Consider the following 16319-nt stretch of genomic DNA (forward strand, 5'->3'; position numbering starts at 1 on the left):
ACCCATTCTTAGGTCCTTGCCCCAGCCCGAGGACTTTTCCCTCTTCCTCCAATGGTTGGGGCTGTTCTACTTGATTTCTTCAATGATCTCTATTATTAAAATTTGAGTATTTTCACTCCTTCCTTCTCTCATGTTTCTTCTCCAAACACACTCCAATACCAAAAAATAAATGTAATTTAAAGATCCTTCCTTAGATCCTCTATATCCCCCAAGACAACATCCATTTCCCTTTTCCTCACCAAACATCTCAAAAGAATAGATTACGTACTCACCTCCTTTTCTCATCTTCTACCCACTGGTAAGCCCACTCCAATGTCCAATTAAAAATGGGCTCTCAAAAAGGGGGTGCTCTCAAAGGCCATAAGAGGGGCTTCATTTTATTTGCATCTTGCCTGATTTACCCTACCCTTGTGAAAAGCCTGCGTCATGGCTTTCTACACTGTCCTTTTTTTCCTCCTCCCTTCTCAGCTCGGGGTTCCCTAGCATGCTTCTGTCCTCAGGCTTTTTCTCACTCAGCACACTCTCCCAGGATCACATACTTAACCTCATGGCTTCAACAGTCCCATTGCAGATGAACCACAAATACCTTTAATTCTGGGTCCCCCCCACCCCCGCCCACACACACCAGTCCATCCATATTTTACCTGATCTGTCAAAGTGGAGATCTGGATGTCTCGTGATTCCTCAAGACCAGCTTGTTCATAGGCGAGGCCATCTTCTCCTCTCCTAGGCCTGCTCTTTCTCTGTTGTTCCACATAGATTTTTTTAATGGTCCCACCATTATTTATGTCATCCCAGCCTTAAGTTTTGACTCCTTTAACTCCTGTAGATCTTATATTAAGCAGTCACGAAATCTCACTAAAGAGGTCAGCTGGGACTACGGTCATGTGGGACTGCGGTCATCTGGAGGCTTGACAAAGGCTAGAGGATCTGCTTCCAAGGTGGCAAACCTGGAAAATTAGTGCTGGTTGTTGGCAGGAGGCATTGGTTCTTGACCATGTGGGCCTCTCTATAAAGTTGCTTGAGTATCTTCACAACATGGCAGGTGGCTTCCCCCAGAACAAGTGATCTAAGACAGAAAGGGGAAAACCAAAATGTCTTTCATGACATTTGGGATGTCTTGGGAGTCACACACCATCACTTATGCTGTATTCTATTTGTTAGAAGTCATCTGCTAAGTCCAGCCCACATTCAAGTGGGGAGGGATTAATTGTTGCTTCTGGAAGGGAGGTATATCAAAGAACTTGAGGATGTATTTTCAAACTATCACAGATGGATCGTCTTTTCTTTCTGTCCTTGGTAACTAGCGCAGTGGCGCTCAGTAGGTGCTCAATAGATGTCTCTAATGGAATGATGTGTTATACCGGAAGCAGGGTATCTATGGGATTGGTGTGGGCCAGGTGAAGAATGATGGAGGTGGGGTTTGTTGGGAGGTTGTTCTGAGGTGCTGAGATTCCTAGGATTCATGACTGATTGCATGAGGGGTTGGGAAGAGGTCTTGTTTGGGGTTTTGAAACTGGGACTTAGAGATGCCTGAGGTGGTTGAAGTAGGCATCTAGTGCTTCCTTCATGGGTTGCAAGGTAATGAATATGGAACCAAGCACCTAAGAACCCTTTGTCAAAATTGTTTGATTGCATTTGAAAAGACTCAGGGCTGGCAATCATCAGTATGAACACTAAGCTATCCCCCTTACTTCAGGTTTCTCATTTATAAACATGGCAGTTATAATACCTAACTATCTCTCAAAGACTTTTGGCCTGAACACAATGCTAAGAGATTGGCAATATCCCACTTTTTTGCAAGAAATTCCCACCATGATATCCTCTACAAATAGTCATGGGGAAACACAAGGAAAGTATTAGGTTGAACTATCTGAAACGCTAGTATTCTGGTTTTGACCTATAAAGAAACTGATCGCATAGGGTTCAACCTAGTAGATTTGGCTGCAGTTTGAAAATGTGAACACCTTTGACAGATGGAAAATTAAGATGCTCTAGAGTTCTTGATCTTTCTAGTCCTCATGAGACTCGGGTCTGACTTTAAGAAAGTTCAGCCTTGGGGGGATCCTTGGGTGGCACAGTGGTTTAGCGCCTGCCTTTGGCCCAGGGCGTGATCCTGGAGACGGCGGGTCCCACGTCGGGCTCCTGGTGCATGGAGCCTGCTTCTCCCTCTGCCTATGTCTCTGCCTCTCTCTCTCTCTCTTTCTCTCTGTGTGACTATCATAAATAAAAATTTAAAAAAAATTAAAGAAAAAAAAGTTCAGCCTTGAAATTAAATGAGGTTTAGTCCGACCTAGGCATTACTTTCACATTTCCTGAAGTCAGATAAAGAAGCTAAAAGACCGAAGCCTCTATGCTAAATACTGCCAAGTGAAGAAACTTCAAGTTTAAAATTTATCTAGAAGGTCAAGATCCGTCCAGTCTCAATCACATTTCACGCATTGTGCCATGTTTAAGAAATCATATTTACTCAGACATGAAATAACTGTGCACTCAATGAGAGAGAGAATAGGAATTAAATAGTTCTGTGTTCATTTTGCATTTTTTGCACATCTAGAAAGCGATTAGTTGACTCCTTCATTACTGGTAGGAATAAATCCAATATTTGCCTATATAAATCAATTGATTAAAAATACATTTTGTCCTTCCCAGGAGTAGTCTTAAAAACTTAATATTAAACAGAAACTTTTCAAGAGAAGGGGGCCTTCTTCTTCTTCTTTTTTTTTTGACTTCTTCAGTGTTTATTCTTCAGATCAATGAACATTTAAGGTAGACTCTGGGTAAGGCGCGTAAAACTCATTTAGAGTAGCACAAACGTCTCACGAGTTGGCAGAACTGCACCCACCACCCATGCACCCATCCGTGCCCTCCACTCCCGTAACTGGGACACAGGCTCCCCCGGGGCGGGCACGTATGCATGTGTTCTGCGTGTTGGCTGCGGGCCCCCAGCAACCCGAACCGTGCCCAGGTCACTGCAAGCGCTCAGCAGCCACCTGGTCCACGAGACGCACCGGCGGTCGCGCCCCGCGCGCGGCCAGCGAGGGCCCCGCCTGCAGCCGCGCTCCCTGCGCTCCGCCCGCCCCGCCCCGCCCCCGCCCCGCCGCTCGCGGCCCCGCAGCCCCGCAGCCCCGGCGGATCCCGTGCCCCGCCCACCCCCCGGCCCGGCCGCGGCCTCCCGGGCCCTTCCCTTCCCGCGGAGGAAGCAGCGGGCGCCGCCAAGAGGGAGACCCGGGCCCACTTCCTGTGCCGGCCGGTCGGGCGGCGGCGTCCCCGCGGCCTGCTCCGGGGCACCGGCGGCCCCGCCCCGCCCCGCCCCGCCCCCGCGCGTCCCGGCGGCGCGAGGGTTAAGCGCGCGGGGGCGGGGCGGCGGCGAGCCCGGCGCGGGCGGAGCGGGCGGAGCGGGCGGAGCGGGCGGAGCGGGCGGAGCGGGCGGAGCGGGCGGAGCGGGCGGGGGGGCCGCGGCCGGGGGCGGTTCCGGCGGGGGCGGGGGCGGGGCGGGCGGAGGAAGGGGGCGGGGCGGGCCCCAAAGTTGTTGGGCGCTGGGCCGGCGGCGGGCGGCGGGCGGCGGGCGAGCGGGGCGGCGGGCGGAGCGGGCCGCGGCTGGGAAGTTTGCGCGGCGGCTCGAGAGCGCAGGGTGCGGGCCCCGCCGGCCGCTGCGCGCCCGCTGCCATGGCTTTCCGCAGGAGGACGAAAAGTTACCCGCTCTTCAGCCAGGAGTTCGTCATCCACAACCACGCGGACATCGGCTTCTGCGTGGTGCTCTGCGTCCTCATCGGGCTTATGTTCGAGGTGAGCGCGGCCGCGGACGGCGTGGCGGTGGCCCGTCCCGTGCGTCGCCCGGCGCAGCCTGCAGCCCCGCGGGCCGCGGTCGGGCTCCCTCGGGCGCTCTGCGCAGCCCGGCTCCGCGCCCCCCGCGCCCCTGTGCCCCCCGCGCCCCCCGCGCCCCCCGCGGCCCCCGCGCCCCCCGCGCCCCCCGCGCCCCCCGCGCGCCCCGCGCCCCCCGCGCGCCCCGCGCGCCCCCGCGCCCCGCGCGCCCCCCGCGCCCCCGCGCCCCCGCGCCCCCGCGCCCCCCACGCCCCCCTGTGCCGTGCGCGGTGCCGGCGCTGCCCTGCTCCGCCGCCCGCTGCCGCGCTCCCTGCAGCCCCGGATCCGAAGCCGGGCCCCACACCGACCGCGACCGCGGCGCTGCCACCCTGGCCCGACCACTGGGGTTTCCTTTCTGGTGTCCGGGAGCCAAGCCCGGAGACTCCCGGACCCGCGGTCATTGCACAACTCCCCCTCCCAGCCGGTGGCTGCCAGCTCCTCTGGGCTTTCCAGTGGGAGGGACCCTGACTCTTCCACGTCCCACCTGGTTTTCCGGGTCTCATGCATCCTCCCCTCTGGACCACGCTCTGGGTGCTCACGTGCGGCCCGGCCCCATCCCAGCAGGACCATCCTCCTGCTATTCCCTACCCCCCCCCCCGCGCCCCTATTTTTTGGCCCTTGCCTAAAGGCCAGGTTTCATATGCCCCTTATTACCCTGTGGACTGTTCCTTTAGATCCATCTGAAGCGGGCCGAGAGCTTCTTCCCCGGTACAGGGGCAAGGAGAAGGACAGGAATATTCTCTGCTTTTAGGGGAAAGGTGGTTGTCTCCGAGCTGTCGGGGGTCAGGGGGCAGAGAGGATGGGGTCCCACGGAGGACAGCAGTGCCCTGGTGTAGGCCTCAGCAAGCAGAGAGTTGTAGTCAGCCCGCCCGGGGCTCAGAATCCAAGGGGGCTGATGGGAATGACTCTCTGCCCCGGAGAGGGAGAAAAATGTGATATCCAAAGTGGGAAGGACTGGGGGAAAGTGAGTATAGGGCTCACTGTGGTGTATCTCATCTCCAGAGCGAGATTACGGGAGTGACACTCCCCTCTCTCTTTCCGACTGTCTCCTTTGAGGCATGCCTCGTCCTCCTTGCTGGGTATGGTTGCTTATCTGTTTTCTCAGGGATGGAGTAGGAAGCTGTAACCTTCAGAAACTGCCTTGCAGATGGAGCATTCCCAGTGTGGCTCGTTGCTCCTTCAGTGTCCCTGTCTCCTCTCTGAGGATGGCAAGGGTTCTCCTTGGCTGTGAAGCTGCCCTCAGGCTGGGGACATTCCTGTGGGTTGGATATGCCAGTGTGTCCTTGGCTGGGCTTCAGCATCCATGGGAACTCAACCTGGACCTGGGACGGGGATTGGGGATGGCGGTCTGCGCTCCAGCTTTTGGTAGTGCTCCTCTGCTTCTGTTCCCCCCTGCTTCCCTGCACCCCCACAGCTCTCATGGTATATGACCCTAACTGTGTCAAGCCAGGGCCCTCCCTGGGTCCCAGACTCTGCTCTGTCACTAGTCAGACTAAAAAAATTGCAGCCTCAGTTTCCCCTTCGCTAAAGAGGTTAGGAAAATCTGTCATCCTCACAAGGTTATTGGACGAGGTTTAAGTGAGATCACGTAAGCAACAAAAGCCAGAACAGATTCTACAAATGTGAAAACAAGCTGCTTGCTCCTGGAGCCCTGTGATTATTGATCATCTTACTAGCTTAATGAAATGAGAATTTTGTTTTGTCCAGCCAATACCCACGGTATCTGTTTGCTGTCCTCTGTTCTCAGAGGTCTCCCGGTGCCCTGTCACCAGTCTTGGAGGGTGTGGTTGGAAAGACACACGTGACAGCCGTAGCCCTCGGAGCCACACGCTCTTCAGCGAGCAAGGTCTGTTGCAGAACATTGTGGCTCTCTCCTGTGTTTTCAGGCAAATGCGGCTCTGTGGGTTTTATCTTTGCTTAAAAGAGCTGCCTAGGGTTTGAGCTCGATGCCTCCTTCCCTCTCCTCCCATTAGTTCCGTGGAAAGTCCTCTGCATATAGCCTGGAACTTTGTGGGAGTTGAAAAGTGCTAGGAGCCCTTACTGCCACTACCTGACAGAAGAGAAAGGTCCAGAGTGGAAGAAATAACAACAAACGTGCCTTCCCCCTTTCCTGTCTCGGGATGGGCCTGGGGAGTGTGGCAAGGGCCCTGGCTGCAATGCCTGGGATTGTTGGTGTTTGCCCGTGGGTGAGAAAGAGGGCCATGCCCAGACCTCCCTTATGAAGGACACACGTTCTGCTGCGTTAGGCACATAGGTCCTTGTCTCCACTGAGATGGGAGAGGGAGTTAGGTTTTTGGAGCTCTGCTCTCCCTCCCAAATGAGAACAGAAATAGCTCAGTCCTCAGGACCTCAGAGAAACACATGTGGGCATCTTCACATTTGGAGTAAAGTCAGGGGTGACACCTCATAATCCAGCACAGGACTTACTAGATTTTACTTAGGGCCTTCTGGGTTCTCCCCTGGAGCTATAGTGTGTATGTAGGGATGCAGATGGGGTGGGGGGGGCAGTCCAGCACTTAACAAGTTTTTTCCTAGAAGTGAGAACAGAAGGAGGTGGAAAGGGAAGGGAGAGACAGGGAGAGAGGATGTTAGTTAGGCTCTTGGGTTTCTAATTTGGGCAGGGCTAGAGTTCCTTCATTCAGAAGCTGAGTCAGGAAAACAGAGTTATGATTCTTCCCACAAAGAGTGACTCCCCTGGCTGCTCCTCCCTCTGGGGTCCCTGCCCAGCCTCGGCCAATGAGCTGGACCCCTCTGCCCCCACCCCAGGCAGCCACAGGCCCTCGCATCCCCTCCACCCCCCACAGGTCTCCATCTCATCCCTGCCTTGCCCTTCCCCACCTCACCCTCAGCTCGACAGCATTTAGGGGGGCTTTCATTCCCCCCACCCCCAGGGACCCTGGGACTTCAGTTCTATCTCCTGGGAGATGGTGACTCCAATTCTCCCCTCTGGGGATCACTTCCTTTGGGGAACACACTTGTAAGTGCCCCTCCCTCAGCCTTCTGGTTGAGTTTTGGGCCGTCCCAAAATTCCTTCTCCCATTTCCAAGGCAGGGGGCAGGTTCTTCGCCCTGCACCCAGGTTTTCTTTCCACCCTGTAAGGCTGTTTGGAATAGAGCTGTTCTATGCAGCCACAGCACTTGGCTAAAAAATGTCAGGAATGTGGAGCTTTATTTTCCCCCTCCTTCCCTTCCAGCTTTCTCTTTCTTAACTCTGCTTTCGGGGGAGTTGGTGCAAGTGGGATTTTTCTCCCCGGCGGTTTGGATCTTCAGTCCTGGCTGCGGTGGAATGGAATCGGGCCTGACCCTTCTTCAGGGGGCAGGCAGCCAGCTTGGGGGTGTGTGAGTGCGTCAGATCTGAGAGCAGCCTTCTCCTCCCCTGTCCCTTTCCAGTGGCCTGTCCAGTGCCACGTATCAAACTGAAACAGGCAGGGGAAGAGGAAAACTCTCTCATTAGTGAATGGAGAAGGAGAAAAAGGCAAGGGTGGAGGGGGGCATCAAACAGAGAGGAAGCAATTATACATTACCTCTAAAATGTCCCTTTGAAACAAACTTTTTTTTTTTTTTTTTTTGGTTTTCAAGCTCGTTTGCAGGCTCTGCTGGCTCTGCTGGCTCTGCGGCAAGAAAGTGTTTCTAAAATTCTAGGCCTGTCACTTGTAGGTTCGGTTCCTGTTTGGTCTACGATGATTTAAGGGTTCAGGTCCCAGAGAACTTTCCTGGTAGGGCTACCTTCTTTCCTGTCTCCGACACCGCGATTGACTTATTGGGATGATGTGTCTGCAGCATATACAATGGGAGTCCTGTTAGTGCATGGATTCCATGGCACCAGTTCACATCCTCCCAGACATGTGTGTAGGCATGATAACCTGAAGCCAGGCTGCTGGTCCTGTTGTGAACTAGTTCTGCTTCTGTTGTGTTTATATGGAGAAGAGGTATGTAAATGGCACAGACATGCATCTGTGGACATGTTATTTCTTTGACCAACTTCTTTTTTTTCTTTTAAAGATTTTATTTATTCATGAGAGACACACAGAGAGAGGCAGAGACACAGGCAGAGGGTGAAGCAGGCTCCATGCAGGGAGCCCGATGCGAGACTCGATCCCAGACCCCGGGATCACATCCGAGCCAAAGACAGATGCTCAACCGCTGAGCCACCCAGGCGTCCCACTCTGACCAACTTCTAATGCACTTTTGAAGATGTTTCTTGGCCAGCTTTTATAGATTTTGACTTTATGCATCATCTTCTCTAGGCTCTGCCATCACCCTTTAGTGGTGTTCTAGAGAAACTAGTCAAGAGAAGCTGAGAAGGGTTACTTATTCTCTTGGGTGCCCTTGCTCTGTGGTTGGATTTCTACACATCACTTAGTGATCTGAGCAACGGAGCAGAAATTTGGAACTAGTTTTTTTCCTGGTCAGGCCTCAAGTGTAAGCCTACCCTACGGGATGTAATGGCCTATCAGCCCTCCGTGTTTCTTCCCATGGCAAAAATGTGATATCTAGAAAGGTGGTGTTGATCAGTTAGTGAGTTTTTATTTTTTAATTTTTAAAAAAGATTTTATTTATTTATTTGAGGAGGGAGAGAGAGCAAGAGAAAGAATACAGGCAGAGGGAGGGGCAGAGGGAGAGGGAGAAGCAGATTCCCTGCTGAGCAGGAAGCCCGATGTGGGGCTCCATCCCAGGACCCTGAGACCATGACCTGAGCTGGAGGCAGACCCTTAACCGACTGAGCCACCCAGGTGTCCCACTTAGTGAGTTTTTAACTCTGACTTCAGAATGAAGACTAATACCTGTAAAAATGCCAGGCCCTATGCTCAGCACATGGGCACTAGATTGATGGTCTCAACAACCACACTGATCACTGCTGATCTTGGCTTCGTGGTCTAGTCTGTGAGTACATCTTCCACCATTGTATTGGCTCCCTGTGCACCGGGGCTGCATTTCATTTTATTTAATTAATTAATTTTTTTTGCCAGTGACATCCACTTTATTGCGTTGGGGCAGCGCCGACAGCCCGGCTGGGGGCAGAGCCACCCTCACAGGTTGCTGAGCTTGGGTCTCGTCGAGAGTCTGGTGAATCTCCACATTCTCCTCCTTGGCACTGGCCAAGGTCTCTTCCAGGTCATCGATAGTCTTCTCCAACTTTGCCACAGACCTCTCGGCAAACTCTGCTCTGGTCTCAGCCTCTTTTAGCTTTCTCCTCCAGCAGTCTGATCTCCTCTTCATATTTATCTTCTTTGGTGGAATACTCCTCCTCTGAGGCCATCAGGGACTTGAGGGCCTGGTCCATGGTTCGGAGTTCCTCCTCCAGCTGCCTGGCTCGGCTTTCAGCCACCTCTGCTCTCTCTTCTGAGCGCTCCAGCTCTCCTTCCAGGATCACCAGCTTCCTTGCATTTCGTTTTAGATGTGACATGTTTTGCAATGAGACCTTGCCCCCAGGTTCTCCAGTGCTGGTCATCTGCTCACCAAAGGGAATGATTGCTTTATACTGGCTGGGTCCCTCTTATCCCCAGGGAGCCTGTGGGACAGCTGCTCTTCAGAGAACATCTGTTTTCTCTCTGACCTCCCTCTCGTTAGAATGAGGGCCGTGGGTCTCTGTGCAGCCACTGTCAGCCATGTGGAGGAGTAAAAACCGGGAGGAGACTGCCCCGCACACTAACTAGGTGCCACTTTTCTCTTGCTCACTCTGTTGTCTGAGGCCTGGGTTGCTCGTTTCTCGGGGGCACTGTCCGGACCAGTCACAACAGAGCTCCTCAGTCCTGGCTGTTTGTAGAGTACATGTGTTGCTATGGTGAAAACTTCACTCTGGCAGGCATGAACTCCCTTTTGATCTGCTTCGTCGTGGGCAGGGGCCCCAGAAATCACTCTGTGGCAGAGCTGATGTCCCTCCGGTTCCCACCCTGATAAATGACGAAGCCAGAGGGTTGATAAGACCGGATTAGAGTTTCCAAATGACAGAAGTGCTTTCTAATCAGCCAGAGCGCTATTAGCAGGCTTCGGTGGGAAACTGCGCCGATGCTATCTCTTCACCTTTTCATCCAGTGCTCTGTATCTGGTATCCATTGGTACCTAATGGTTAAAGAAAGGGGGGGGGGGGGAGAAAAAGAGGAAAAGAAAACAGTAAAACTACTAGCATGGCTCCTGACACAGCCCTTCTTCTTTTAACAAGCAGACCTTTATCTTTTACACAGTCTCTTGCTTTGCCTTGATTTACCTCCACCGTCTCAGATGTCCCACAGTAGAGGAGAACCCAACCCAACCTAGTCACAGCTGGTTGATGTTGCAAGTTCACCTTATGGTTTAAAGAGCTTTGCAGGCAGCTCTTCTGGCCAGTGTAGATTCACACCGTGTTCCTTGCTTTTCAGCAGAGGAAATGGAGCCAGATTGTGAATAGGGGGGCTCAGAGGCCCCCGAAACCCTCTGGTGAGTTTGCGGGAGCCCAGGGTTAGGGGAGGCGCTGCTCTGTGGCTCTGTGCCCGAGCCACGTTGCCTCTTGACGGCTTCCCTCATTTGTCTTGAGGGGTTGGCAATATTTTACATCTGTGAAATGCTTTACTAGCCTCACCCTGTAATCTGGATGGTTTATGGGGGTTGTCATACCCATCCAGAGCCTGGCTTGCCGAGGAGAAACTTGGCCAAGGACCATTCCCTCCTAGTTACAGTTGGAGCCAAAATAAGAATTCAGCAACGTCTGGCTCACATTTAGAGCTCAGCCCTAATGCTTCCATGAACGGGGAGTCTGTGGAATGTAGCCACAGGCTGCTTTATTTTTCTTTGTCTGAGTGGAATCTGTTTATTACCTGGAAGTAATGTCTGCAGGTCATTGTTCCACTTGGAGGCTTTTCTTCCTGGAGCAGTCACCGAAATGTGCGTCTCCCTGAGAGAAACTACAGAGAATGACCCAAATGTGTGTATCACATGTGAACATAAGCGAACGGGCAGGAGCTTTACCTACCATGAAAGTTACTACCTGTCGTTAGCCTACATCTGGGTAAGCGTCGCTGCCTCTGGCTGTTCTATTTTCATCGTCCTCACCCTCAAGTTAATATTGTGGCCATAGCTCAGAGGCACATCTTTCCTTTGCGTTTCACAAGTTGAAGGGCTAGAGGGAAACCTAGAAGTCATCTACTGTGTTTATAGAAAAGGAAAATCAGACTCTCAGAAGTTGGGAGATTTGCCCAGGGCAGTAGAGGGAATTTTTGGCAAATGAGGGGCTGGAGCCTATATCTTCTGACTCAAGTCTGGAGAATTTTTTACACGTTTGCCCACTGGAATTCTCGATGCTACCTTCTAATGCAAGGGTATGTGTGGAAGCCTTGCAATTGATCTTTCTTAAGGGTGCTACATTCGTTGTTAACTTGGCAGCTGTTACTGAATTCTTGCTGTGTGCCTGTGTTGAGCCCTGGGAATGCAGATGAATAAGGCGGGGTCCTTGTCCTCAAAGAGGTCACCACGTGGTAGCTTCAAGCTGGTCAGCTGTTTGTGGAGGGGAATCAGGTCTTGAACTTGACGTAAGTGGCAGGTGCAGCTTGCAGAATGTTGGGCCTCAATCTCAAGCTACTGCTGTTGGTGGAAGGAAGTAGTTTATTAAATTGACACCCAGTGCCCTGAGTGTGGGGGTGTCCGTAGTTAGACGACAAGAGAGGTGGTTATTTCTAAAGAGCTTTAGAGCTGATACTCTTATACTTTGTAGCTTTGAGAATAAGTGAACTGATCAAAGGCTGTGTGTATGTGTGTATGTATGCTCGTGAGTGCATGTGTGCACAGATGTGATTTCTAGTAGTAGGAGGTCTCTTTTTTTAAAGATTAATTTATTTATTTTAGGGAGAGAGCGTGGGGGCAGGGACAGAAGGAGAGGGGGAAGAGAGAATTTCAAGCAGACTCCCTGCTGAGTGTGGAGTTTGATCCCAGGACTCTAAGATCTCTTAAATGATTTCTTGAGATTTTGACCAGATTCCAATATAATGTGAAATGTTCCTTTTGGGCTAGTGGAGGTAGCGATCATATCTGGGGTATGAAGGACATAATACTATGAGTCTCAGTTGTCCTCTCTTTGAAGAAAGGAGGGCATTTCTTAATAAAGCTCCTGAAGTTTGCAAAAGCAGAGTATTTTCTTCTTTATTTATTCATTTTATAGTTTTTTAAAAGTAGGCTCTATGCCCAACATGGGGCTCGAACTCATCTGGCATGCTCTACTGGCTGAGCCAGCCAGGCGCCTTAGGGCAGGGTATTATCAATTAGTTTGTTCCTTCATTTTTATTATAAAGATATAGATACACTCTTTTTACAGAGACTAAGAGACTTTTTGGTGACCCACCACTATTATGAAGCTTTCTGTGGCTTGTGGGGAGGCAGAAGGGTGTACCTCCTTCAAGACAAAGGACAGAGGTGTGATTTTTACAAATACGCTTCTCCTTCCTCTGTTGCCCCCCTCCCCCCCACCCCTCAACCCTACTTGCTTTGAAGAGTGCTCAGGCCCACACTGGTTAGTCAACAAGTGTTTATAGCTTGGTCTGTGTGCCTGGTCAGTGTGGGATCTGCCAAAGGATAGCGTTGTGAGTTGGTGAGAATGTGGCGTAAGGTTTAGAAGTACCAGGGAATGTATTATTGGCTCCTCTCCTGAATGTTACGAGCAGTCTGGGGGCTCCTGACCTAAAGGAGCCATCCTGGGGTAAGCAGGCCTCCCCTGCAGTAATTCCTGGAGTCCTACAGGAAATCACCGGGCTTGCTTCACAATGCCTGGTTTCCTGCTGAGAATTCCTTGGAACTTGGAGCAGAATTGAACTGTTCAGACCCAATGCTTCTGGAGTTTAGAGTGTATTTAGTTTGTAGTCTGACTTTGCACTGGATCAACTTTTGACCTCTTGGGCAAGGAATCACTGGTTCATATGGATTTAGTGACTGTTACCCGGAAGCTGGGAAAGAATAGTTGATAGCTGATTTGTTTTTTGTTTCTGTTTTTTTTTAGTTACAGTTTGCTCTCTGGTTTGGCATTAAGTGTGAACACGTGCTCCTCTTCCAGAGTCCTCGTTGCTTGAGTTGTGACCCGAGCATGGAAGCCCGTGCTGGCAAGGGCAGGGATGAAGGCTGGGTGCCCTGGATTCTCCCCTGGGCTCTGCCACTAAATAGCTGTGGGGCCCATGCAAGCCCCTCAGCTTTCTGAGCTCCACTAGCTTCCTGGGGTGTCAACTATTGTGTAGCTCAGTCACACCTTTTCAACACAGTTACACACACAGAACAGGGCTGGGGATGTGTAGACGACATAAGTTGCCAGTGAGAATTGGGAGGGGAAGGAAGGAGGCACCTTCCCTCCCCTCCCCACCCAGCCACATAGGTTTAGGATTAGACAGGCTTAAGTTGTGCCTCCACTGGGTTAGGTGGTCTCCACCTTTAATCTTGGTTTTATTTCTAATTTGAGTGGAAATCAGGGTCTAGCCTAAATTTGGGTTTGATGTGGAGTCCAGCTTAGTGGAACCAGTGTTGGGGAAGGAGAAAATCCTTCTATTAGGCAGGAATCATCTGGGGCCGGGAAGAGAGGGTATGTTTTGTTTGTGACTCTCCAAGGCCAACCAGGGAGTGGGGAAGAGCAAGAAGAGTGGCCTATGTGCTTTTGCTCTGCCATGTGGGTTTTACCATTCTAGTCCTCTGAGTGTGGTTGGAGGCCCTGCCTTTGAGCAGATCTTCATATTCAGTGATGTGATTGTCACATGCACATGCACCCTTATCTCTGGCTTTTTTTTTTTTTAATTTCCTGATCAGTAGGGTGAACCTAGCGTCTGAAACCTGAACTATGCTCTACCACTTTCATCACCCCGCCTCCAGCAGTGCTCTCAAGGCTTTTCCTGGCCAACTACAACCACTGCAAGCTACTGCTTCATTTAGAAGCCTCTTCCAGCACTCTGACCAAATAGCATACTTTCTTTCTCAAAATTACGAGTGAATTAAAACCCATACAGGGTGGAGAAGAGGTTGTGCGAGATGTGGCAGGGCTTAATGACATTCTTCTGATGCCTAACTCCAAGTAGGAGTTACCCATGACATTTCACATTTTAAGTTCAGTGTTTGGCTCATCAAAAGTGGTCCACATTGATGCCATCCAAAGGTGACCACCAGCCACGTGTGGCTGTTCCAGTTCACTAGACTGAAACAAAATTAAAAATTCAGTTCCTTTGTCACACTGGCCATAGTTCACATCTTAGGAGTGTAGATAGAGATAGAGCATTTCCATCACCGCAGAGTTCTGTTGGACTGCGCTGGTGTACACTTTGCTTTCTGAGTGCTTGTTTCTGGTTTTTTTTTTTTTTTTTTTTTTTTTAGTAGTAAGCAGTATCTTGTGGTGTGGTTCTGTGGGGGAACTGTTAGAAGCCCCGGATCACTGTGGCTAAGGTCAGGGTCCTACCTCTAGTCTTCCCAACTTTGAATTCTGGTTTTCCATGTCCTCACCTTGTCCTCTTGGTAAATGCTTAATCTCTCTGTTCTGTAGTGTATTCATCAGGAAAAATATGCCGTAGAGTTGTTGGAAGGATTAGAAGCATTGATATAAAATATGTTAGAAATGTTGATATAAATACAGTGCTTGGAAGAAGGCCTGACACAGGGTAAGTGCCCTGTACCTGCACCTGTTGTTCTCACTACACTTGACCACTTGGACAGCCTTCGAGTGACACCTTGACTTTGCAGAAACCCCCTTTGCTGCTGCTTTATCTGTTTGGAACATAGCTACATAGCTGAGAAACAGGATGGTATGTGGAGGTTGCAGAGGGAGGTCCCGTAACAGCCCAGTGATGGCCCCAAACCTTTGTCTTGACACACACCTAGGCTAGTCGCTCAAAGCCCACTCATACTTACTTTCCATACAGTTATATGAACCTTGGTTACCTGGTTCCCAAGATTACAGAACAAAGAATAAGTTAAAATGGGAGAAGTGGCTGGGGTAGCTGACAGCTAGGAGGACTATCCATTACTAAATAAACACTTAAGAGTCATAAGAAATGAGGGACCCCTGGGTGGCGCAGCGGTTTGGCGCCTGCCTTTGGCCCAGGGTGCGATCCTGGAGACCCGGGATCGAATCCCATGTCGGGCTCCCGGTGCATGGAGCCTGCTTCTCCCTCTGCCTGTGTCTCTGCCTCTCTCTCTCTCTCTCTCTCTCTCTGTGTGTGACTATCATTAAAAAAAAAAAAAAAAAAAAAAAAAAAGAGTCATAAGAAATGAAAAAAAGCCATGCAGACTTGGTGTCAGTATATGCACAAACAATTTCTGTAGATTTTGAGGTTACCATGATAGACTAATGCAGTATGGTACTTGACCATAATGATTATCTGCAGAAAAAGTGAAAGGTATGCAGTATGCTCACAAACATTTTTAGAAACATTTCTGTCCACAAGGACTAATGTTAAAGTTTTGGTACCTAAATCTTTAGCAATAGGGAAAATTTGGATATCCAGAATGATCCAGCCCCAGAAATTTCTGGCAAGCCACAGTTTGTTGTGGGTTGTTTTTTTTTTTTTTTTACAGTCCTGCAATAAAAGGCAGAGTGGGCCTGTTGTGTAGTGCATGTTCTTACCCAAGAAATGTGAAAGAAACTTTTTTGACATTCTTATCATCTAGCCTGGGAAATACCTTCATTCAACACTATTCAACCACCTGCCATTCCATTTTCTTCTTTTTTTAACCATTCAGTAAGGACATCTATTCCATGCAAGATTCTGAAATCTGAAATGGAAGCCAGGGCAGCCCCGGTGGCCCAGCGGTTTAGCGCTGCCTTCAGCCCGGGGTGTAATCCTAGAGACCCGGGATCGAGTCCCACGTCAGGCTCCCTGCACGGAGCCTGCTTCTCCCTCTGCCTCTCTCTCTCTCTCTCTCTCTGTCATGAATAAATAAATAAAATCTTAAAAAAAAATGAAATGGAAGCCAGCTAACATATTTGCTGCCATGACTTGCTCTCCTGTGGTCATTTTCGGAGTTTTGAAACAAAGGAAATGAGGTGCTTTTCAGTCACTGTTCCTTGAGTTTCATGGGTCCAGATACTCCAGGTTGACAACTGTGACTTCATCAGATTGTCACTGGCAACTTACCACACCTTTAGCCTGCAGCTTTAGCCAAGTGTAACTTGACCAACGTTGCTGGCTTCTCAGTCCTATCATTTGGCTTCTTGCTCACATGGCCCAATGGATGTGAATCTGGCCTGAGCAACTTTTGATTTCTTGCCTCCTCTTTCTACAAACATTGATTAGAGAGCGCTTTTTTTGTGAGGCATTGTTCTAGAAGCTGGGAACACAGGGGAAGGACATGTTGCCCAATTACAGGGAACATACCTTACCATCTAATAAGGAAGACAGATAAAAGGAAATGAGTATAGTCTCTTGAAGATGGGTGCTCCAGCTGAGCTGCCATATTGTTTTTTTGTGTCTAGTACACAGTGGTGTTCATTAAATAGTGGTCTTCTAGAGGGGATGCTTTGGG

At 50.4% G+C, this 16319-nt stretch overlaps 1 protein-coding gene and 1 pseudogene across 2 annotated transcripts in view; one reads left to right on the forward strand and one right to left on the reverse strand.

Annotated features, from left to right (window-relative positions):
* Positions 1-3522: 3522 nt before the first annotated feature.
* The window catches only part of TRAM2 (translocation associated membrane protein 2), a 78990-nt gene continuing 66193 nt past the window's right edge, over positions 3523-16319 (forward strand). The window contains exons 1-2 of one of the 2 annotated variants that reach the window (XM_041756104.1): positions 3523-3789; positions 5612-5710. In XM_041756104.1, coding sequence (XP_041612038.1) covers positions 3670-3789; positions 5612-5710 — 219 coding nt within the window. In that variant the 5' untranslated portion in view covers positions 3523-3669. The remainder of the gene's footprint in view (positions 3790-5611; positions 5711-16319) is intronic. The other variant, XM_041756114.1, reaches the window with a different exon arrangement.
* On the reverse strand, positions 8802-9332 carry LOC121491325 (annotated as a pseudogene).

The sequence above is a fragment of the Vulpes lagopus genome, chromosome 1 (genome assembly GCF_018345385.1).
Source record: "Vulpes lagopus strain Blue_001 chromosome 1, ASM1834538v1, whole genome shotgun sequence".
NCBI classification, from domain to species: domain Eukaryota; kingdom Metazoa; phylum Chordata; class Mammalia; order Carnivora; family Canidae; genus Vulpes; species Vulpes lagopus.